The following is a 21,573-nucleotide window of genomic DNA, read 5'->3' on the forward strand; positions in this document are numbered from 1 at the left end:
CGAGACGCTGCCGGCTCCAGCGGGATGGGGAAAGCCCCTGGCTTGTAGGTGGAGGCAGGATTCCAGGAAGTGCCCTCTCAGGGCCACCCAGAGGGCCGGGCGCCGGGCGGGCAGGCCGGTCAGGGCAGGCCGGTCAGTGCAGGCCGGTCCCTGACGTCCAGTTTGCGTGCGAGGCCCCTGGCAGCCGTAGCTGCAGGGCCGCCAGTTAAGCCGCCGTCTTCCTTCTCGGGGTGCACAGTGCTGCTGCCGGTCCTGGGGTGAAAGCACCCAGCCTTCCTTCCATGAGCGTGAGGTTCTCGTGTTTGTTTTTTACATCAGGGCAAATGCATCTGGGGGGGATGGTCTCTTTAATTTCATCTCATTTGGGAAAAAAGAGGATCAAAGAAAGCAGAGCTACCTGACCACTAACACAGTTATAAAGAGAAAGTCCATAAAAACCAGAGTTAAAGCGCTTTTAGCCATGTCGCCATCCCCGGCACACACGCCGTTGGAATTACGGTTCTGGTTTGTGTCTGTACGTGTGGTTCCCTGGTGTCCCTGGGCCCTCAGCCCACACCAGGACAGCTGAGTTGACTTCCTGACTCGGGGAATTTAAACTATATACCACAGCTCTATTTAGAGGATTTGTTGCATTGTATTTTCCATTCCTTTTTGTTTAAAAGTTGTGTAAAACGTTGTTGAGGCTGGTTTTGGTAGAGAAGGATCATGATGACTGGTTTTGCTCAGTTCCCATCCTTGTGGTTGGGGGAGCAGCGGGGTGCGGAAGCCAGAGGAATGTCTGCAGAAACCCGCGAGAGGTGCTCCCAGCCTCCGCGGAGCGGAGCCTGTTATTCATAGCACAGCGACGGAGACAGGCGGACGAGCGGGCGCCTGGTGCCGGGTCTGCGAGCAGCGGCTGGGCTCGGGGCGGGGCTCGGGGCGGGGCTCGGGGTCCCGCTCCGCGGGGTTGGGGGCCTTGTGCGCCCTCGGGCGCGGCGAGCTGTCCGAATGGAGCATAAAGGATGGGGAGCGGCGCTGGCAGTTTTGTCTTTGGGTTTTTCAGTCTTGTTTTTCAGAAGCAGCTTGGGGAAGATCAGAACACTTTTCCACAGTGACCGCTATGTGGCTCACCCCGCGCCCCCGCCCCCCGCCCTCCCTGCCGCGTGGTCCCGGCCCGTTTGACAGAAATCGGCTGCACCGTGTCTCACCGCCTCCCGTGCGGCCCTCCCCTTGCTCCCTCAGGCCCTTTCAGAGCCTCCTGCAGACGGGGAGCTCGCGAGGGTGGGCTGGGAGGCAGCTGCGAGGGAGGACGCCGGCCCGACCGCCCGCACAGACTGCCCACCCGCGGGCCCCCCGGGAGGCCTGGCCGCAGGAGGCTGGGGGAGGGGCCTCTGCTGGCAGGCGAGGCGCCTCAGCTTTCTGACACATGTCAGCTTCAGCTCTGCACCCAGCGCTGGAGTAAAACTGTGACATTGGATTGAAAAAGGCGTCCGTGGATGTTTGTCCTGCCCAAAGAACAACTGTCACCTTGTAAGGAATCTATCCGAGCGTGGGCGAGCCGCGCGGGCGTGCCAAGGCCCCGGGGCAGCCGCGCCGCACGGGCCTGGCCGGCGTCTGGGCAGAGGACACGGCACAGGGGCTGCGGGAGAGCCTTCGGCGCCAGGCAGCCCCTGCGTCCAGCCGGTTTCCTTGCTGATGGGGGAGCGGTGCAGCCAGATGCAGGCGTGCGGGATCTCCACGTGGGTCTTTTGCGGGGTAGGCGTCCAGCTCCAGGACAGCAGCACCTCACACAGGGAGAGGCAAGGCCAGCGGCAGGAGGGCGAGAGTGGCAGGCAGCCCCGCCAGCCCGGATGAGGCGCAAGACCGGGCCTCTCTCAGCTTCCGCGCGGCCCAGGGCCCCCCACCCCAGGTTGGAGATGCAGGGTCCGGGTGTCTCCACGGGAGCTCTGTGCGCACCTCTCCCACCCGCCGCCCCTGCTGACTGGCTCGCGTGACCGTTTTCACACGGTGCTGGCTCTGCAGTTGCAGGCCGGCCGAGGAGAGCGGGCTGTGCAGCTGCGCCCGCTGGAAGCGTGGGTACGGCAGCGGCTGGCGCCCGCAGCTCTCCTGGTGTCCTGAGCACCGTGGGTGTTCACCTCTGGTCCCGCCCACGGAGTGCCCCCAGTCACGACGGCCACAAACGTCTCCAGGGTCACCACCTGTCCCCTGGGGTTTGGGAGCCTCGGGGCCGGTCGGGGCCGGTTCCTGGGCTGCAGACTGAGGTTGGCTCCCCACGCCGGCTGCCACTGGAGCCTCGGGGGTGTGGGGTGCGGGGGGTGAGGGGCAGGAGCTGCGCCGGGCGGGCCTCTGTGCTGAGCCCCTGCCGCTGGTGTGGTGGGGGTCAGTTCAGAACGGATGGTCCTTCTGGAAACTTCCAGGCAGCTGCAGGCCCTGGCCATTGGGTCATGCCCACCCTGCTGCCGTTAATGCCGCCGGGATGGGGACAGACAGGGACGCTGCGTCCCAGGCTCCACCCGGGTCTCGTCGGGTCGGCCTGGGGAGCGCCCAGGGCAGCCGGGCACATGGCTCAGGGCCCCCCCCGCTCTCAGGAGCCCCTGCAGGGCGAGTCTGCGCCCCCAGTCGCGGGCTCAGTGCTGCTCTGCGGCCGCCTGTCCCTGCCTGCCGTCGGCCAGCTGTCTCCCCCGCACCCCACCGGAGCCTCTGGTCGGCGGGGCTGCCAGGACTTCGGCCCCGGCGCAGGGCACGTAGCTGCCTGCCACCCCATGTGCAGCGCCCTGGGCTGTCATTACCGGCTCCAGCGAGTCAGCTGTGCAGGCGCGTGGGGAGCCGCGGGGCGGGGCGGGGCTGAAGCCACCGCTGGGGGGACTGCGGGCTTAGATGCTGGCTGCGCCCAAGCCTCACAGAGCCCCCGGCTCTCGGCAGCTGGTGGTACCAGCACACGGCCCTGTAAGGAAAGGAATGTTCTCCTGCCGGTGCAGTGGGCAGGAGGCGCGGCGCTGGGCCCCGGGGCCTGTCCGCCGGGCTGCAGGTGTGCACTGCCGCCCCGGCCTCGCCGCGTCTGGCGCTGCCTCGCTGAGACGTGCCGAGCGATTTTGGCTCCCGGGATGGCAGAGTAAAAATGTCCCCTCTGGTTCCAAAATGGGACTGCGGGCATCCTCCCGGTGGCCACGCCTCGTGGCCCTGGCCGTGGGCACAGCGCTGGGGGTTTGGCCAGAAGCCCCCCCGACGTGGGCTCGAGGAGGGAACCCTGAGTTCCGATCAGTGCCTCGTTCTCAGCCTCCCTTTGTGGCTTCAGCAAAAATGTAGGAAATTGGACGGTCAGCTCATTTCTTCCCGGGACTTGGCCTGTGACTCACCCACCGGCGGCTCTGGGAGGCCCTACCTTCCCCGCTCGGTGCTCCCGGGACCGGGCACACAGGGCGTGCGCCTCAGGCTGTTTTGGCGTCAGTGTGGTCCTGTGTGTGGGAGAGGGGCAGGCTTCGGGGAGGACTCTCAGGGTGGACACGTGGAGGCTGCAGGTGTACCTCGGCCCTGTGGCCCTGTCGCCTTCAGCCCACACCCCTCCGAGCAGCAGGAAACAGCCGCCCCCGCCCGGGTGGGGCCTCCATCTACCACACTTGTTGACCTCGGTTTTCTGCCATGTGTTGTGGAGATAAGCACTCACTTTGGGCTCCCAAAAGAGCCGTCATAAGAGGTTTGTGAAGGTGATGCTCCTTCAAACTGAGTGCCAAAGGCTCCCAGCCCCTTTGCAAATTGCTGTCCTGGGCCGGCCCAGCCCGAGAGCAAGGGGGACCCATGGCTGGAGAGCCTGCAGCTGGGCAGCAGGGCCCGTGAGGAGCTCTCCTGGCAGCTCCCGTGGGCTCTCGGCTCAGTGCCCCTCTCTGCATCCCCATGAGCAGAGGGCTCAGGGGACAGTGTCTGGGCTCGGGCGCAGGGCCTGGGAGCTGTGCTCAGGGGCTCAGAGCTCAGGGGGACTTGGCCCTAAAGGCGCTGGGTTTGCGGCGCCTCAGCCAGAGGCAGAAGTGTCTGCCCTTGGGCCTAGCGGACAGGCCGTTGGGAGCCACCCTCTGCTGGGGTGCGGTTTTTACTGAGAATTGCTTTTCGATGATTGCACTTGTTGGAAGTAACACACAGATTTGTACGTATTTGCCGTTTCCCTCAGCGGTGACAGTGCACAGAGCTGTCTCGCGCCGTCACACAGTGCTGCGGCCCAGCCGCGCTTCCCATCCCCCACGGTCCTTGTTCTCGGTCTCCGTCGTGTGGGCTCGAGTGGGTTTTAGGGACAGATCACAGCTCTCCGGCAAAATAGGACACGGAGTGGTCACCGCTTCCCGTGTTCAGCAGGATGTGCTGATTCCTAGGACTGCAGTCTGTCCGGCGTGCGCTTCCTCTGTTTTCAGGGCTGGGAAAGGGCTGGGCACCCAAACGAAAGTGCACCCGTGCCCCGGCCTCCGGAGAGCGCCCGGCCCCCGGGAGGCCTGGCAGCGCAGAGCCCGGAGGGCCGGCCGCGCGGGCGCCGCGCCTCCCCCAGGCCGAGGCCCGCAGAGCTGAGGCCCTGCAGCCGCTCCGGCGGGGGCGCCCGGGGCTTCGGGGCAGTCCTGTGTCAGTGTTGAAGGGAGCAGGGAACGGCTGTGGGCGGGCGCCTGCCTCCGAGAAGCACGTTCGGGCTCAGCCTCAGCCCCGGGCCCGCCCGTCAGCCTGTCCTCCGCGCGGGACGTCTCCAGGTGGGACAGGGGGGCTGTCGCTTCCGGAGCACAGACACACGTCCTTTGAAACCAGCCGCGCGTCGGCTCGGCTTCCTGCTGCCGCCTGTCCCCCGGCCCCTCGGCCCTCCTTTTTCACGTGGTTCTCTGTTACTCGTACTCCCCAGTTCAAGTGTGAATCCCGACAGTTACAAGAAGTGCCCTTTGGCCCCCACCCCTTCGACCTCCCGACTCCCTCCCTTCATCATGACCTCTCCCTCCTCCACCGCGGGCGGCCCTCACCACGACCCCGGGCGCAAACCGACAAACCTTCTCTCCCCCCAGAGCCCCTCCTCCAGGAAGCCCCTCGGACTGACTGTCCTCCGAGCAGAACGAGGTCGCAGCGGGCTGGGGGCTGTTGGGCAGTGGGGTCAGTGCCTTGGAGGAGCCTGCAGGGCCCCGCTCACTTGTGCTGTTCCTTTGTGGCAGCTGGAGGGAACGCGTAGGCCCCCAGTTCTGCCGCAAAACAATCCCTAAACCGTTGTTCTGTGTACTGTGACGCGTGTGGGTTACGTGGAGGGCTAATTTCATGGGTCACCCTGCCTGGCCCGAAGGGCACCCAGACGGCTGGGGGGACATGACCTGCGTGTGCGGGGGCGGGGGCGGGGCGGGCGGGCGGTGCTCTCAGGTGGGTTGGCATCGCGGTCAGCGGACGGGGCCCGCAGACGGTGGGGGGCCGCCCAGGCCGCGGGGGGCCTGCTCGCAGCCCCAGGACGATGGCCAGGAGCCCGAGGACACGCAGTCAGCGGAGGCTGGTTTTACTTTGAGGTGCTCTCAGGAAAGATCTGTTGTCTGAGGAAACTTGTCACTGAAGTGGCGCAGATGGAGGTGCGCTTCCCCCCGTCCCCCGGGTGGAGTCTGCCCAGGTCGCCGCCCTGCCTGGCAGGTGCCAGGGCTGTGCCTGAGGGTGGCCGCGGCCTGTCTTCCCCGAGACAGACTCCTCGGGCCAGAGCGCGCACTTCCTGGAGCCCATCCCACGTGCACGGCGTTGGGGGAGCTGGTAGTTGAACTCGATGCAACTTAACTTCCTAAATTAGGACCGTCTGCATGGAGCGTTTGGTTTGTTCAATTTTGTATCACGCTGGTCCCAGGCTCCTTCTGCTGGGCAGCCTCTCCTGGGCAGACAGGGGGCCCTCCGGAGACGAGCCCCCCAGCACGGGGTGTTTATGTTTCTGTGTTTTTTAAAACAAGGGCCAAAGCCACTTTGTTTGCTACCTAGAAGTGCACAGGGTGTGACCTAGTATGAGGCAATGGTTTCCTCACTCTAACACTGAAAGCGCAAGCATCAAGAGAGAACTAGATAAATTGGATTTGAGCAAAATTTAAAACGTTTGGGTGTCAAAGGACATTTTAAGTAGAATGAAAGAATAGAAGAAAATTGTTTCAAGTCTTTTAAGAGAGTATATCTAGAGTATATAAAGAGCTCACAGCACAGCTGAACATGGGCAAAGGATCTGAATACGCATTCCTTCCAAGAGGTACACAAATGGTCGATGCGCAGATGAAGCCACGAAAGACGGATAAGAACCAGTGCTGGGATTGTGAGAAGTGGGACCCTCCGGCAGGCCGGCGGCCGCCCTGGAGGCCGGCAGGGAGGTGTGGCTGACCCCGCCACTCCGCCCAGTGTTTCCCGCGTCCACACAAAGGCGTGTTCACGGACGTGTGTGGCATCTCACTCACAGGAGCCAAAAAGTGGAAACAACCCACGGGTCCCTCAAGAACGTGGCTCCACCCAGTGGCGTCCATCCCCACAAGGGGGGTCCGCTCGGCCTGAGAAGGAACTGACCGTTGGCACAGCACACGTGAACCGGGAAACTGCCGTGCTGAGTGAGAGTCAGACAGGAGGGGCCGGGCCGCGGCCGAGTCTGCTCCTGTGAAACGTTCCAAACTGGTGAATCGATAGCGCGAAGAGTGACTCCTGTCGGTTCAGGGCTGGATCGGGCGAGCATTTCCGAGTCCTGGCCTCAGCCCCGCGACCGCAGCGCCAGCCAAGTCCTTGACTTGGGGGTGGGCAGAATGGGTTCTGGGGACCACGGGGGGGGGGGGGCTCGGGCGGGGCCGCCGCCCTCAGGGCAGGAAGGGCCGTTTGCAGGCAGCAGCCGTTCAGGATCCCCTTCCCTCGTCGCCGGAGCTGTCACTACCTGGGGCCTCACGGGGGCGCCGCCCTGCAGCCTCTTCCGCAGTCGGTTTGGGTCACTTTGTAAAACTGTCCGTTAAACTTCCTTTGAATCTGGAACCAGCCCCGATCGAAGCCGCCGCAGGCACTTGGCGCCCACACAGCCGGCCCCTGAGACACAGGGCCCTGCGCGCGACCCGGACGCCCTGCTGAGGCGGGGAGCCCGGCCTGCCGGCTTCCAGGGCGGCACCCCGTCCCGGGCCTGCACCCCCAGGGCGGGCCCTCTGGGAGCCTGGTCTGCACGGTGCCCGTGGGGGGGGGGGGGCTTGAGGGGCCTCAGAGGAAGGAGGCGGCTTCAGGCTGAAGCCTGGGGGCAGAGGGAGCTGCCGGGGGTCCTGGATCCCTTGGTGAAATGCGCCACGTTTGGCTCTCCCACTGGCGTGGCCGCCCTGACAGAGCCCACGCCTCTGGAGCCTGTAGGAGCGAAGTCCTGCCCCGACTCGCCCTGCCCGGCGCAGCGGCCTTGCCGGAAGCGCTGCGTGTGCCTGCGCGTCCGCGCAGGTGCGGGGAGGGAGCCCTGCAACCTGCGCGCCCTGGAGGGGCCGAGACCGGAGCCGGCCTCGCGCGGCCGCCCGTCCAGCCTCCGTGGGAGCTCAGGCCCCGGGCCGCGCACATTCCAGGTGGACAGCCGCTCCCCGCTTCAGTTCTAGGCTTTTCCAGCGGCCCTTCACGTGCTCACGTCCTGCGGTGCTTGGCCCAGCGGCTCTCCCAGGGGAGCAGGCGCGATGCCTCCCCGCGCTGTCGTGTGACCCCGACGTCCCGATTGGCTGGTGAGGAAGCTCCTCTCCTGGGCGCGCAGCCCTCCACCCCGCGCCAGCGTTTCTGCTCCAGGAATCGCGCGTGGCTGGAGCGGAACGGCTGGAGCACCGCCGGCACCGCGCACCCCGATGCCCCGCCGGGCACCGGCGGCTGCGGCGCTTCTGCGCGAAGCCTGGCTCCAGGCGTCGTGTCTGTGGGGCACGCGCTCCGAGATGGTCCTCGCAGCCTGATGGCAGCTGTGGGCCCACCGCGCTCGCGGTGCGGATGGCTCTTCCTCACGGTTTCCTGTGGTCACCGTGACGCGCGGTCGTGTGGGCCATGGGGGCGGCTGCGGTCATTGCACGGCGACCCCATTGCGTGGTGACGTCATTGTGCAGGGCCCTGCGTGCCTGGCGCCGAGCTCCCCGCCCACCCGCCTCGCCGCGGTGCGCAGCTGCGACGCTGGGCAGGTCCGGCCGCGGGAGCTCCGGGGCCTCCGAGGGTCTTGGAGCGGACGTCCGTGGAGCGACAGATCCGCGGGTGCAGCTGGCGGGCCGCGCCCTGGTCTGGGTCCTGCCGCCCCGCGTGCTCCGCGGAACCTCCGCGACGTCGCAGGCGTCACACGAAGGCGGTCCCGAGAAGCACTTTCACCTGTCACGGGTCCCGGTCCTGCTCCGGCGGCGGCAGCGGTGTCCCTTGCAGACACGGGACCTGGACGCGGAGACGGAAAGGCATTTAACTTGAGTGGAGGTGGGAAGGGCGGGCGGGCCGTGCCCGGAGGGTCCCGGCCTGTCCTGCTCGTGCGCCTCGGGGGAAACCACGCGGCAGGTAACGGATTGCTTGGTAAATGAGCCGCGATGACTTGGTTTTGTGAAAAGGCATTTTAGGAACCCAAGCTGGAATCTTAGGAATGAGACATTCTTTAGAAGAAATTTTGGTTTTAGGACCGTGGGGAACTTTTGACTAATGGAGTCCACGTGCGGAGCTTCCTGCGGAGCCGGGCGGCCGAGTGCGGCTGCGGGCGGGGCACCGGGCGGGCTGGGGGGCGCCGCCACACCTCACGGGAGTCCGCGTGGCCGCGGCCGGGCCGCCCCATCTGCTGCGACCGACGCCTGGCCTTGTTCAAACCTGTGAGTTTGAACAGCTGCTTCCCAACTCAGGGGACGTGATAGTGACCAGTGTTACGAGCGCGGGGCGGGGGCGGGGGGCGGGGGGCGGCCGGGGCAGCGTGCGCAGCGCCGCACAGACCGCGGTCACGGGCCGCGCACAGGCGCACCCCTCTCGCAGCCGGACCGACCGCGTCCCAGGGCTCGCGTCTGGGGAGCCCACGTCCCCACGGCCTGCGGTCCACGTCCGGGCTCGCACGCCCCCCCCCCCACCCCCCGCTGAGCGCGCCGGCCGCCTCGCCCGAGCCCGAAGGACAGCGCTCCCAGCGGACCGGAGGCCCTGGGCGTGGCTGCCCTTTCTCGGCTGTGACCGACCAGGGTCTTTGGCTGAAAGCCAGCAAGCCCCCAGTGGGCGACTCTGCGGGTCAGCTTTCCATGTGCCGGGACGCCCTTGGAGGCTGCTTAAATGAACCGGGGTCGCTGGACGCAGAGGAGCGATCAGTTCTGCGGGCGGGCGCAGGTCCGAGGTCAGGGCCCGTGTGCTAGGCCCTCTGGTGCTGCGGTTGGGGCTCCCTAAAGCAGGGGCGCAGCGCAGACGGGCCGAGCCCAGCCCCACCTCCTCCTGCGTCCTCCCGCCTCCGTGCCTGGAGGGGACAAGGGTGAGCACGGCGCTTCAGGGACGGAGCCCACGTGCCCTCCAGCCGCTGTGCACACCGTCGCCGCCGCCTGGGCTGTGGGCTGTCAGCCCCAAGGTCCAGGTGTGGGGCCGGGCGGGCCTGCGCTGGGCCTCCCAGGAGCTGGAAACGCCTTGTAGACCGCGAGGGTTCTGGGGCTGGGAAAATGGGTGGGGGAGACAAGTTCTCCCCCACTTGTCGGACAGTCTCTACGGAGTACACTTAGTGGGATGTTGGAAATGCTGTTTTGTTCTTAAAAAATAAGCTGCCACCGAGTGGCTGGTCGGAAGGGGAGCTGCGGGGTCCCGCCCGTGGGGGCGGTGGGTGTGCAGCCGTGCCTGCGGTGGACCTGCTGATGGGGGAGGCGCACGCGTGCGTTGGGCTCGTTAGCTGACACCAACATCAGTGTCAAGAGTCCATCTGGCGCAGCTGGAACATTTCATCACCTAAAGCGGAGTAACAGCCTGGATGCTGGAGGAGTACACGCGCCACGGTAGCATGTGGTTCCAGGAAAAGGGTCAGAATCAGACTTGTGCACAGAAAGTCAGGAGGCGTAGGAACGCGGAGACTGCCGCTGCTGTGCCGAAACGGTTGCTGGAGGGAACCCGTGGTATTCGGGAGAAGACAATTTGTAGCATAGTGTTTAAAAGTAAGGGCTCGTTTTTGATTCTAGTTACCATCTCACGCGTGAGTAGGCAAACATGAGAAACAGGCAGTATTTGTGCGTGTGAATCGCTAGAAAGGAGGGACATCGGAGACTCTGCCATTTCCCTGGCCCACCTGGCTGTCCTGGACCCTGAGTGCCAGCAAGGGCTGCAGGCCCGGAGTCCTGACCATTTGCCGCTGCTGCGGCCCCCGGGCCTTCCCGCCGGCCTCCTGCCCCCCTCCCAGAAGCCTCATTCCAGGACTCCCCGCCGGGGAGGGGAGGGGACGGGCGGGGAGGGGAGGCCGCGGAGACCTGCCGCTAGCACCGGGCTGTGCTGCCACCCTGGCCACGTGAAGTGGGGCTTCCCGGGACGGGCGCCAGGACCCCCGTTGGGAGACGCTCACTGGCCTCGCTTGGGGACGGACAGGTGGCCGGAACACAGTCGTCGCTGTGGTGGCGCGTGGTCCGCGCCAACCTGGCCGGTGGCCTCGGGAGCCAGGCTGCGTGTCCGGTGGCCCTGCAGGTGCCCCTGCCTTCATTTCAGAGGCAGATACAAGCGAAGAGCCACAGCACTTGTTTGTAGGTCCAGATGGGGACGAAGTGGCCAGCTTGCTGCTCAGGAGGTGGGTGGAAATGGTGGCGATGACGTTCCCTGGCAACTTCCCGGAGGTTAGCGGCTCAGCAGCATGTCCAACCAGCAGTTACTGAGGTGGGGAGTTGGCTGGGGTGATGGGTGCACAAGGCACACGTGTGCTCTCTGAGGGTCTCAGGAGGCCCAGGGCCCTCCGGTCAGCTCTGCTCTGGACTCGGCATTCAGACAGGACAGCAGCGAAGAGCAGAGCAGACCCACAGAAACGCTGACGTGAAAGTTCTAAGCTGTTGCCCTTTGAGTCTATTTTTTTTAATTTTTGAGTTTAGAGGAAAAGGGAGAGAGAAGCAGAGGGAGAGAAATGTCAGTGTGAGAGAACCATCGACTGGCTCCTTCCATAGGCAGCCCTGCTGGGGACCGAACCCGCAGCCCCGGCACGTGTGCACTCCTGGGCGTGAACCGGTGACCTTTCAGTTTGTGGGACGATGCCCACCTGCCAAGCCACGCTGGCCGGGGTGCTGTCGCCCTTTAGACAGGAGGAGGACACGTTGTGGAGAGAATTCCCTTCAAGGCGAGGGATGTGCATCCCAGGAAAGGGACTGGGCCTGCGGGTGGCAGTTTGGGCTTGGCCTCCTGTGCGGGAAGCGGGCGGGCAGGCGGGCGGCCTGTGGAGCTGGTTCCGTCCGGGCAGAGGCGCCTGCAGCCAACTGCCCCAGAAAGACCCTGCTGTCCGCTCCGTGGGCTTCCTCTGGTCTTCTCATGTGTTCAGTTTTATTGAGTCACTTTATCCTCATGCCTTCCGCCCCGTGTCTCTCTGAGGTCCAGTTTGCTCCTTCTCTGGGTTTCTGAGGCCGGGGCACCGACCCGCCCGCCCGCCCCTGACGCACGTGCTGCTGCCGCGCATTGCGTACGGGTCAGGCTCGTTCACGCAGGTCCGTGTGGTGTCTTCCTTGGAGACGGTCGGACCCTTTGACCTGTAGATTATTTAGGAGTGGGTTGGTTATTTCCTGAGTGTTTGGAGATTTTCCTGTGGTCTTTCTGGTGTTGATTTTTAGTTCGAGCTCATGATTCACAACCATGCTCAGAGGGCACACTCGGTGTGACTTCAGTTTTTCAGAATCTGTTGGGCTGGTTTGCCCTGCCCAGGACACCGTCTGCTTTGGCCGCGGTCCCCGGGCACTTGAGCGCGTGCCCCGCTGCTGCTGGCTGTGCCGACGTGCCTGCCGGGCCCCGGGGTCGACGGCACTGCCCCGAGTGTGCTGCTGGCCCTCTGCGGACTTGCCCGTGGCCTTGCTCAGAGAGGAGGGCCAGCGTCCTCAGCCGTACCTGTGGGCCTGGTTCCTCGACTCTCCCCGGCGTTTTGCTGGTCTTTGCGGTTTGTTAGCTCTGCTTCCCACGACTTGCATGGAACTCGTGTGCTTGGTGGGCTGCTGCTTCGTGCTCCTGTGTCCCTCCCGGTCCCTCCTCCTCTCAGCCCCTGGCCTGAGGTCTGCTTTATCTGATGTCAGCGGAGTGTCTCATGCTTTCTTTTAATTAATGTTTGTGTGGGTCTGTCCTGTTGCTGTTCACTGGCCTGGCCTTGTTCACTCCTTTTGGCCCCTCCTTCCAGCCGGTGGGAGGCGGGTCCCTGCTGACCCAAAGCCACACTGTCCCCACCAGGTCCAGCCCATACTCTTCTTGCATTGTTTTCCAAACAGTTTCCCTTAAAATCGTGTCTGTGTCTCCCTCTGCCACGAGCTCCATGGTTTCTCCAGGACAGACTTCTCTCCCTTGGCATCCTGTGTCCTGAGGAGCCCAGGGCCTGGAGCCCGCGGGTGTAGGCACAGAGGCCGGGTGCTGGCCGAGGTCGCACGCTGGCCACCGCCCACCCTGGATGCCGAGGGGACAGAGGTGCAGGTGGCCGCACGTGTGCCCAGTGAGTGTGTGGGCAGGTCCACCCGTGGGTGGGCACGTCTGTGGAGCAGAGTGGAATATACTCATGTGTTACCAGTGTGACTGTTTGAAAAGTCACCTTATTTCAAAAGTCCTTTTGGACCCTGCCGTATCAATGTGGAATAAAAGGTGACGGTATTTTGGTTGATGGTGTCACCAGTTCATCAGCCAGTCAACTGACGGCTGGTCCAGGATCCCGGCTCCAGGCACCAGGCCCGTGGCACGCGCAGACGTGCGGGCCTCTGGGCGGCCTTGGCTGCACGCTGCCCGGCCTTCCGCGCTGCGTGTGGACGTGCTTGTGCCTTCGAAGTCCGTTCCTGAGCTGTGGCCCAGGGTCTGCCGTCCCTGGAGGCGACCACAGGCGGCCCGCCTGCTTGCTGCCGTGCAGGCCGAGCTGCCCCCGTGCCAGGCGCGGGCCCTGCAGGGCGTGGGCCGGGCCTGCCAGTCGATGCGCAGGCCTTTCTGGAGGGAGCCAGTCGGGGAGAAGTGTCCGGGTTGACGGGGTTTGCGGGCGGTTCTCCCAGGGGTCCCGGGGGTTCCGGGGCGGCTCCCGGTGCTCCCCTGCCGTGTCCGCCCTTCTCCCACCCTGACGGCCCACTCATGCTTTCTGCGGTTCGTCTCTTCTCGGTCTGTCCGCCTTTTGTCTCGAGAGGCATGCCTGAGAGGGCCCGTGTTGTTGACAGGCAGCCGCTTCGTGGGCGCCCGTTGGCGGGGGGGGGTGCTGAGGGCAGCACCCGTGTCGGGTGTTCATTAGCAAAGCGGTGGAGACGGCCCCACCCCACACAGGCAGGCTCTGCGGAGCTGCGAAGATTCCACGTGCAAAAGTGGACACACATGGCCCCAAACACACAAACCACGGGCCTGCGTGTGTGGCTACGCCCTGGGACTGGGCCCGGCCTCCAGGGCGGCCCCTCCTGCCCAGCGGCCCTGTGTGGACAGCCGTCAGCCCCCGCCCCGGCCAGCTGCCCCTCCATCGGCTCCCAGCGCTTTTCTGATAGAGCCCCCCAGACCAAAGGCATAGCACATAAAAAAAAGTGAAACCAAACAGTTTTTCTGATATGAGGAAATGTTTACTTCAGTTTTCCAAACGTCACCTGCCTAACCAGTAACTTCTCTTCAAACCGTTCCGTGCTTTTGTATAGAAGTGCAACTGCTGTGTGTGTGTTGACTTTGTATCCTGTGAGTTTGCTGAATTTGTTGATTAGATCTGAAAACTTTTTGTGGAGTCTCCAGGATTTTTTGCAGGCAGCATCATATCTGAAAATAGAGACAATTTTACTTCCTTTTTTCCATTCGTGAGGCCTTTTCTTTCTTTTTCTTGTCTAACTGCTCTGGCTAGAACGCCCAACGCCACATCGAACGGGGCGGGGAAAGTGGACCACAGCCTTGTCTTGCTCCCGATCTTACAGGAGGAGCTCGCAGCCTCTCACCGTTGGCGTGACGTTGGCTGTGGGTTTTTCAGACGTCACTTTTTTGGATGTTGAGGTAGCCTCCTTCTCTTCCTAGTGTGTTGAGAGCTTTCTACATGAAAGGTTGTCAAGTTTGCTTTTTCTGCATCAGTTGAGAGGATCATTTAGTCCCTTCATGCTGTCCCCTTCATTCAGGTGGCCGCATGACATCGCCCTTCCGCAGGTTGAGCCTTCCATTCCTGGAGCAATCCCACTCGGTCTTGGTGTATAATTCTTTTAATCCGCTGGTGGGTTGTGTTTCCCAGTAGTGTGCTGAGCATTTGTGCATCAGCGCTCCCAGGGAGTCTTGCTCTGCCGTGCTGCGGCCTGGCTCTGGGCTGCGGTGACGCGGGCCTCGTGGGGTGAGTCGGGAAGTGTCCCCTCCTCTTCGATTTGGGGGAAAGTTTGAGAAACATCGGTGTTTGTTCTTTAAATGTTCAGCAGAAGTCAGCAGTGAGGCCACCCGGTCCACAGCTCCTCTTTGGGAAGATCTTGGATTATTTATTTATCTCCTTACTATAAATCTATTCAGTTTTTTTAAAAAAAATTTCTTTGTAATTTAATTTTTGTAGGTTTTGAGTTGGTAGGAATTTGTCCATTTTATATAAACAATCACTTTGTTGGCATGAAATTGTTCATAATACTCTCTCATAATCCCTTTCATTTCTATAGATTGGTAGTGATGTTCACACTCTCATTTCTGATTTTAGTAACTTGAGTCTTCTCTTGTTTTCTTAGTCCATCCAGCTGAAGGTTTGCTGACCTTGTTCGTCTTTTTGAGAAATGCACTGTTCGCGTCATTGCCTTCCTCTGCTGAGTCCCGTCCTCCCTGTCATTTCTCTCTGCCGTGTTGTCCGTGACTCTTTCCCTCCTGCCAGCTTGGAGCTCAGCCTGTTCCCACTTAACCAGCGAGCCGGGGCTTTCCTGGGCCGTAACAGCAGGCTGCTGCTTGGAGGCGTCCTCGGCTTCCAGCGCAGGCCGCGGCTGCCCCTGTATCCCATGCGTGTTGCTACATTGTGTTTTTATTTCGATACCCCTCTGCCTATTTTCTAGTCGCCCTGTGATTTCTTTGATACGTCAGTTGTTTACTACGGTGTTAGGTTTCCACATTTAAAAAAATTTTCCCGTTTTCTTTGTGTTGCTGATTCTTGACTCCACTCTGTTGTGGTCACAGAAGATACTTCGTGTGATGTCTTATCTTTTCAGCTCTACTGAGAGCGCATGGCCTAACACGCACTCTGTGCTGGAACATGCCCGCGCGCACTCGGGGCAGCTCTGCACGCTGTTGTGGGTGTCACGTGAGTGTCACGTGTGTGTCTGGTAGATGTAGGTGGGTCGTCACGTTATGCCTTCTATTTCCTTACTTTCCTTCCCTCTGGTTACTCATTATATAGATTTTTGTGAGGGGTGTATTGAAGTCCAGCTGCTACTGCAGAACTTTCTTCCTTCCGTTTTGTCCGTTTGTGCTTTCTATATTTTGATGATCTATCAGTACGTGTATAAATGTTTGTGATTGTTACATCTTCTTGCTCTGTTGAACCTTTCAGAGTAGATAGTGTCCTCCTCTGCCTGTGTTTTCTGTATTTCAAGTCCGACTTTGCCTGATGCTCGTGCAGCCTCCCCTGGTCTTTCCTGTTAAAATTTGCGGGGAACGTCTCTTCATTCTTTCTCTCAGGCTTTCGTGTCTTTGGCTCTCAGGCGAGTCCCTCACAGAGAGCACAGAGCTGGGTCATGTGTTTCTAGCCATTTTTCCACTCTCCGCCTTTTGACTGGAAAGTTTAACCCATTTACGTTCACAGTAGTTGCTAAGAACGGAGCGCCTTCTGACGTGTTGCTCTTTGTTTTCCGTATTTATCACAGGCTTTTTGTCCCTTACTTCCTGCCTTCCTGTCTTCTTTTGTGTTTAGTTCATTTTTTTTGTATAAAATATCTTATTTCCTTTCTTATTTCTTCCCATGTATATTCTATAGCTATTGTCTTTGTGATTGCCACGTAGATTACTTTGATCTCCCTGAAGTTAGGACATTCTAATATCAAGTTACAGCAGCTTGACTTCAACAACACACACCCGCTCTGCTCCTTCACAGCTCCGCTCCCGGCGCTTCCGGTCGTGGGCGTCACAGAGTCACGTCTCCGTGCACATGCGCCCCCAAACCTAAACGAATGGTGCTCCTAAATGCTCTAGTCTTTCAAGTGATGTCGAAGCTAAGATTTGACGTTCCAAACCAAAGTAACAACACTACTAGCTTTCAGACAGTTTTTTTTCCTTCACATTTTCCTTCAGGTGTATTGTCTCCGAAACCGTCGGGAAGCGACGAGCGCCGTGCCGGGCCATCGCTCTGACGATCCCAGCCTCCCTGGCCGCGCCTGCGTGGCCGCGCCTGCGCGTGCCTTCCTTGAGGCCCGCATTTCTCCGCGGCCGCTTCGCTGGCTGGGCCCCGTCAGGCCCCCAGGAGGCCCCGCAGCGTTTCCTGCCGGCGGGTCTCGCGCTCACAAGCTCCTCAGCTTGTTTCTGGATTTCTCACCGTTTTGCTGGAGAGAAGAGTGTTGGTGGGCGGTCCGTTTCCTGTGGTGGCCCTTCCCGTCCGCTGCCTGCCCCTGCGCTCAGAGTCTGCGCTGGGAAGGGCCGGCCACGCTCGCTGAGGGCCCCGCGTGTGTAGGGACCGGCTCCTCTCCCCCCCCCCCCACCTCCGCTTTCAAGGTTCTGTCCTCGTCTTTGGAAACTTTTACTGTAACGTGTCTCCGTTTTGGTCTCTTTGACTTCATCATACTTAGAGTTTGTTGAGCTTCTTGGATGTTTATATGCATGCGTTTCATCAAATTTGGGAAACTTCGGGCGTTATTTCTTCAAATATTCCCTCCACGCCTTTCTTTTCTTCTGGAACTCCCATCATGCACATGTTGGTTTTGTTAACCTAAATATAAAAGGCCTTTCAAAAGGAGAAGCAAACAAGCATTTATTTGAGATCATCAAGAACGGCTATTCAGGAAGCGGCGGCTCGGGCAGAGGCCCAAGCAGGGCTCCAGGCGGAAGCGAGGGCGGCGGGCGTCCTGGGACCGGGCGGGACGGGTGCACCCGGGGAAGGGAGGCGCTTCGTGGGCGCAGACGCCGTAACCCGGGGATGCCAGGCTCCGTGGTCTGGGCGTCCCCTGTCCAGCGGCCCTAATGACTGCCGGCTGTCTCTGCCGAGTTCAGGGGCTGCAGTGCGCTCGGTCGTCCTGTGCGGACGTCCAGCGATGGGGGCGCGAGAGGCGCCGGGCAGTCCCCCCGGGGGGCGGCTCCGGCTCCATTGGAAAGGGGCTCCGTTTTGTTGTTTACAGTCTGCTTTGTGGGGTCCCGCGGGTCCTTGAGGGGCTGTTCGTTCACTGTTCTTCAATTTTTAGCAAAGATTTTATTTATTTTTAGAAAGAGGGGAAGGGCGGGAGAAAGAGAGGGTGTGAAACGTGCACTGGTTGCCTCTCATACGCGCCTGGGCTGCGGACCAAACCGACGGCCCAGGCCGGGGCCCTGCGTGGGGGTCGAACCGGCGGGCCTTCCGCTCTGCAGGACCAGCCAAGCAGCTGGGCTGCACCGGTCAGGACTCCGCTTTTTTCATTTGATTTCTCAATAGTAATAGTGTACATCAACCTATTTTAAGTTCATTGGTTCCTTCTTTTTGTGCTCAAAGCTGCATTTGAACCCCCCCAGTGAATTTTTCATTTCAGTTTTGTACCTTTCGGCTCCAGAATTTCTATGTGGTTTCCTCTTAGGTTTTCTATCACTTGTTGATACTTTCATTTAGTTCACACATTGCTTTCTTGTCCTGTCTCTTCAGTCTTTTCGGGGATAGTTTTTGGTTTAGAAGTTGTTTTTCTTTTTCTTTTTTCTGTTTTTTGAGTGAGCCATGCTTTCCTGTTGCTTTGAATGTCTTGGGTTTGTTTTCGTTTGTTCGTTTGTTTTTTGTTTTTTAGTTGAACACTGGACATTTGGATCTAATAACTTAACTCTGGAAATTAGATTCTTTCCCTTCCCCAGGGTTGGCGGGTTTTCTTGGTCATTTAAAATTCTTTTTCTCGGGCCCTGGCTGTGCCCAGAACCCGCTTCAGGCGCCAACTTGCTGTCTCTTCTGGCCTTTTCCGAGCCATTTTTCCGGGAAGCACGGCCACTTTCCGGTCGTCTCCCCGTGCAGTTGTTCTTGGGTCGATCTGTCGAGTCCAGCCCCCCCCCCCAATCTCCTGGGAGCCCCCGGAGCCCCCGGAGGCGGGGGAGGGGCCGCGCCAGCCCGCCCCCCCCTCATCGTCCTCGCTCTTTGACCCGCAGCCGCAGTGGCTGTCAGCCCGATTCCCAGTGTCTGGAGGACAGAACCTGCTGGTGCACAAGCTGCCCCGCGCCTGGCGACAGCTGCTGCCGGGGCTGGGCTTGCGGGCGGGTGGCTGCGGCGGCGCCGGTAGGTGGAATTTACTAAAATTGACCGCTGTTACATCCAGCTCTTCTCCTTGAAGTTGCGAGCCTTCCGTACAGATGCCAAAGTTCCCAAACAGCGACGCCAGACGGGTCGCGCCCCTGCAGCTGCGCAGCTGAGGAGCGATGCCCGGGTGTTCCGCACGTCTCCCGGGGCCCGGGCAGGGCCTCGCCCTTCCGTCCGTGGCCCCGTCTCTGTCTGCTCCCTTCCCCTCAGCCTCTCCAGCATCACGCGGGTTGCTGTGCATCCGTTTGGAAACGTGTAGAAAGTTAATTTCGGGAAAGTGACTGCACTTGGACTTGGCCTCGAACGTCTGCCTGGTGAACTCCACTGGGCCAGCTCGGCAGCCCCAGGACGGCTGTGTGCGTGGCATCCTGGAGGCTCTTCGACACTTGACAGCGCAGTGTGTGACAAGGTTGACAAAGTGGACGGACAGTCCCGCGCCGAGGCTTGTGTGGGGGGTGGGGGGCGGCGCGCGGTTCCCCGGGGCCGTGGGGAGTCCGAGAGGCTGCGGGACCGTGCGCAGCCGCCACAGACAGAGCCAGGCTGGGCCGCAGGAAGCCTGGGCCCCGGGTGTCGCCGAGCGGTTTGGTCGCGCTTCGCCCCGTGTGTCCCCTGTCCTGACTGTCCTCTCTGCTCTTCCAGAGGAGGCGGAGCACGGCCTGGCCACGGGCTCGCTGTCGCGGCGCAGGAAGGCGCTGGCGCTGCGGGAGGAGGGACCGCGCCGGCGCGCGCACCTGCACATCGGGCTCCCACACGACTTCCGCCCCGTGTCCTCCATCATCGACGTGGACATCCTGCCCGAGACGCACCGGCGCGTGAGGCTGTACCGGCACGGCTGCCAGAAGCCGCTGGGCTTCTACATCCGCGACGGCACGAGCGTGCGGGTGGCGCCGCAGGGCCTGGAGAAGGTGCCGGGCATCTTCATTTCGCGCCTGGTGCCGGGAGGCCTGGCTGAGAGCACCGGGCTGCTGGCCGTGGACGACGAGGTGCTGGAGGTGAACGGCATCGAGGTGGCGGGCAAGACGCTGGACCAGGTGACGGACATGATGATCGCGAACAGCCACAACCTCATCGTCACGGTCAAGCCGGCCAATCAGCGCAACAACGTGCTGCGCGGCGGCCGTGCATCCGGCAGCTCCGGCCGCTCCTCAGACAGCGTGGCCAGTCGCCACAGCCTGCCGGCCGCCGCGCCGCTCAGCCTGCACCCCGACGACATGGAGAGCGACGAGGAGCCCGACGTCGTGCTCGAGGGCGCCCTGGAGCCCCGGCCGGTGCTGCGGCCGCCCGGCAGCCTCGCCCGGGTCAACGGCGCGGGCCCGGCGTCCGGACTGCCCGGCCTGGGGCGCGAGGGCAGCATGCTCCGGCTGCTCAGCTCGCTGCGCTCCGACCCCCGCCACAGCCTGGCGCTGCCCCCGGGCGGGGTGGAGGAGCACGGCCCGGCCGTGACCCTGTAGGGGGCGCGGGGCAGCGTCCCGGCCGGGCCCCCGGCAACGCTGGCCACGTGTGTACTCGTTTTAAAATAAGAAAGTCATTCTACGTATCACCCTTCCTTCTGTGGTTTTATTTATCCCTCCTCTTCTTCTGCACCCCTACTCTGTTTCAACTTATGGACAGAAAATCAAAATAGTCTATTTTTATAAATTTCTCCACAAACAGGGCACGCGCGCACCAGGCCGGGTGCAGGCCCAGGCCTTTGTGAAGTGGTAGGAAGGGTCTGACCAAGTGCAGGAAATACTTCACTTTTAAATTTCAAAAACTTTATTTTTACATGAAGCTTTAAAATTACTTTTTAAAAGGACAAATTCATGTTTTTACCTTTGGCCACGCAAACACACGCTGCTTGTTGGCGCGGAGGCCCCTCGGTCTCGCGCCAGCGCTGCGGATGGGCCGGCACCGAGCGGGTGGTGCGGGCTGGCGTCCGCGCTGCGCCTGCGACCGGTGTGCGCGTAGAAGGCGAACTTCCAGGTGCGGTGGTTCGTGGTCCGATTTCAAACAGCCGAGTGGGCGCCGGACTCCCAGACCTCGCGGGGAAGCGCAGCTCCCCTGGGTCCACCGTGGGGACCGGCCTGGCCGGCGGGGAGGTGGCGGGGCGCGCCGTTCGCGGTCGGAGCCGGCGTTCGCTTCGCGCGGAGACGAGCGCCACCAGCCTTCGCCCGGCGTCACGCGGGCCCAGCGCCGCTTCTGAGACGTCTCCGCGGGGCTTGGAAGGCACACAGACATCCGGGCGCGTCGGTTCTCTTCGTTTTTAAATAACCAGTCATACAAATCTTAATTGATTTTTAACAGATTATATTCATTGTCACTTCACTTGGATCTTCTAGCGATATTTACATGTTTAGTAATTTTGAATGTTTATTCATGTTTATACCAATGAAATTTTATATAAAGTGTATATTCTGTTTGAATCCGATGTTGAGGAGAAAATGTTAGTTATATTTTGAGAACTAAACTTTGACCAAATAAAGCTTTCCTATAAATACAGGTAACAGTATTTTTCTAGGTGCCCTTTCAATGCGGCTCCTTCTCCTGTGGCCCAGCGCCCCCTGCTGGCCGGCGTCATAATTGTGCCGCCTGCGTGGCTGTCGGGCTCGTGACAGAAGGAAAACTGTATCTCACTCCCTCCTTTTTTCCTGAATTTGTTAAGTGAGAAGCAAAGTATTTTTCTTTTGTGCAGAAACTATTTATTGTTCAGAAATAGCTTTATGGGGTGGTTGTTTCTTGCACCCGTGTTTGACTCCGTATCTGAACGCCAGGCACGCTGTCCGTTTTGTTCTAGGCAAAGGGCGGACCAAAGACCCCTGTGAGCTCCGGCGAACCGCGCGCGGGCGGCGCTGGGCGCACTAGCAGCCAGAAGGTCGGTGGGTTTTTGTTCTGTGACATGTAGTATATAACCAAAAATGTAATGCTAACGTACTACCACAAGGAAATGTTCTTTTACTGTGTTATTGCTAGCTCATGAGTATCTTGTTAACTGGGTCTGTTACCAAAAAAGAAAGTTATATTTCTTACCATATCTTAATTTGTTAAGCAAATAAGAATAATTTTTCTAAAGAAAAGAAGAGGCTTCCTCAGATTTGTGCATTATTCATACTTTAGGA

At 60.9% G+C, this 21,573-nt stretch overlaps 1 protein-coding gene across 1 annotated transcript in view; it reads left to right on the top strand.

Annotated features, from left to right (window-relative positions):
* Positions 1 to 20,367, top strand: part of PARD6G (par-6 family cell polarity regulator gamma) — a 49,737-nt gene extending 29,370 nt beyond the window's left edge. Inside the window, exon 3 of the mRNA XM_054583902.1 lies at positions 19,118 to 20,367. Within this exon, the coding sequence (XP_054439877.1) occupies positions 19,118 to 19,929 (812 nt within the window). The 3' untranslated portion in view covers positions 19,930 to 20,367. The remainder of the gene's footprint in view (positions 1 to 19,117) is intronic.
* Positions 20,368 to 21,573: the final 1,206 nt, after the last annotated feature.

Source organism: Pteronotus mesoamericanus, unplaced genomic scaffold (genome assembly GCF_021234165.1).
Source record: "Pteronotus mesoamericanus isolate MK-2021 breed Mesoamerican mustached bat unplaced genomic scaffold, CSHL_Meso_final contig_74, whole genome shotgun sequence".
NCBI classification, from domain to species: Eukaryota; Metazoa; Chordata; class Mammalia; order Chiroptera; family Mormoopidae; genus Pteronotus; species Pteronotus mesoamericanus.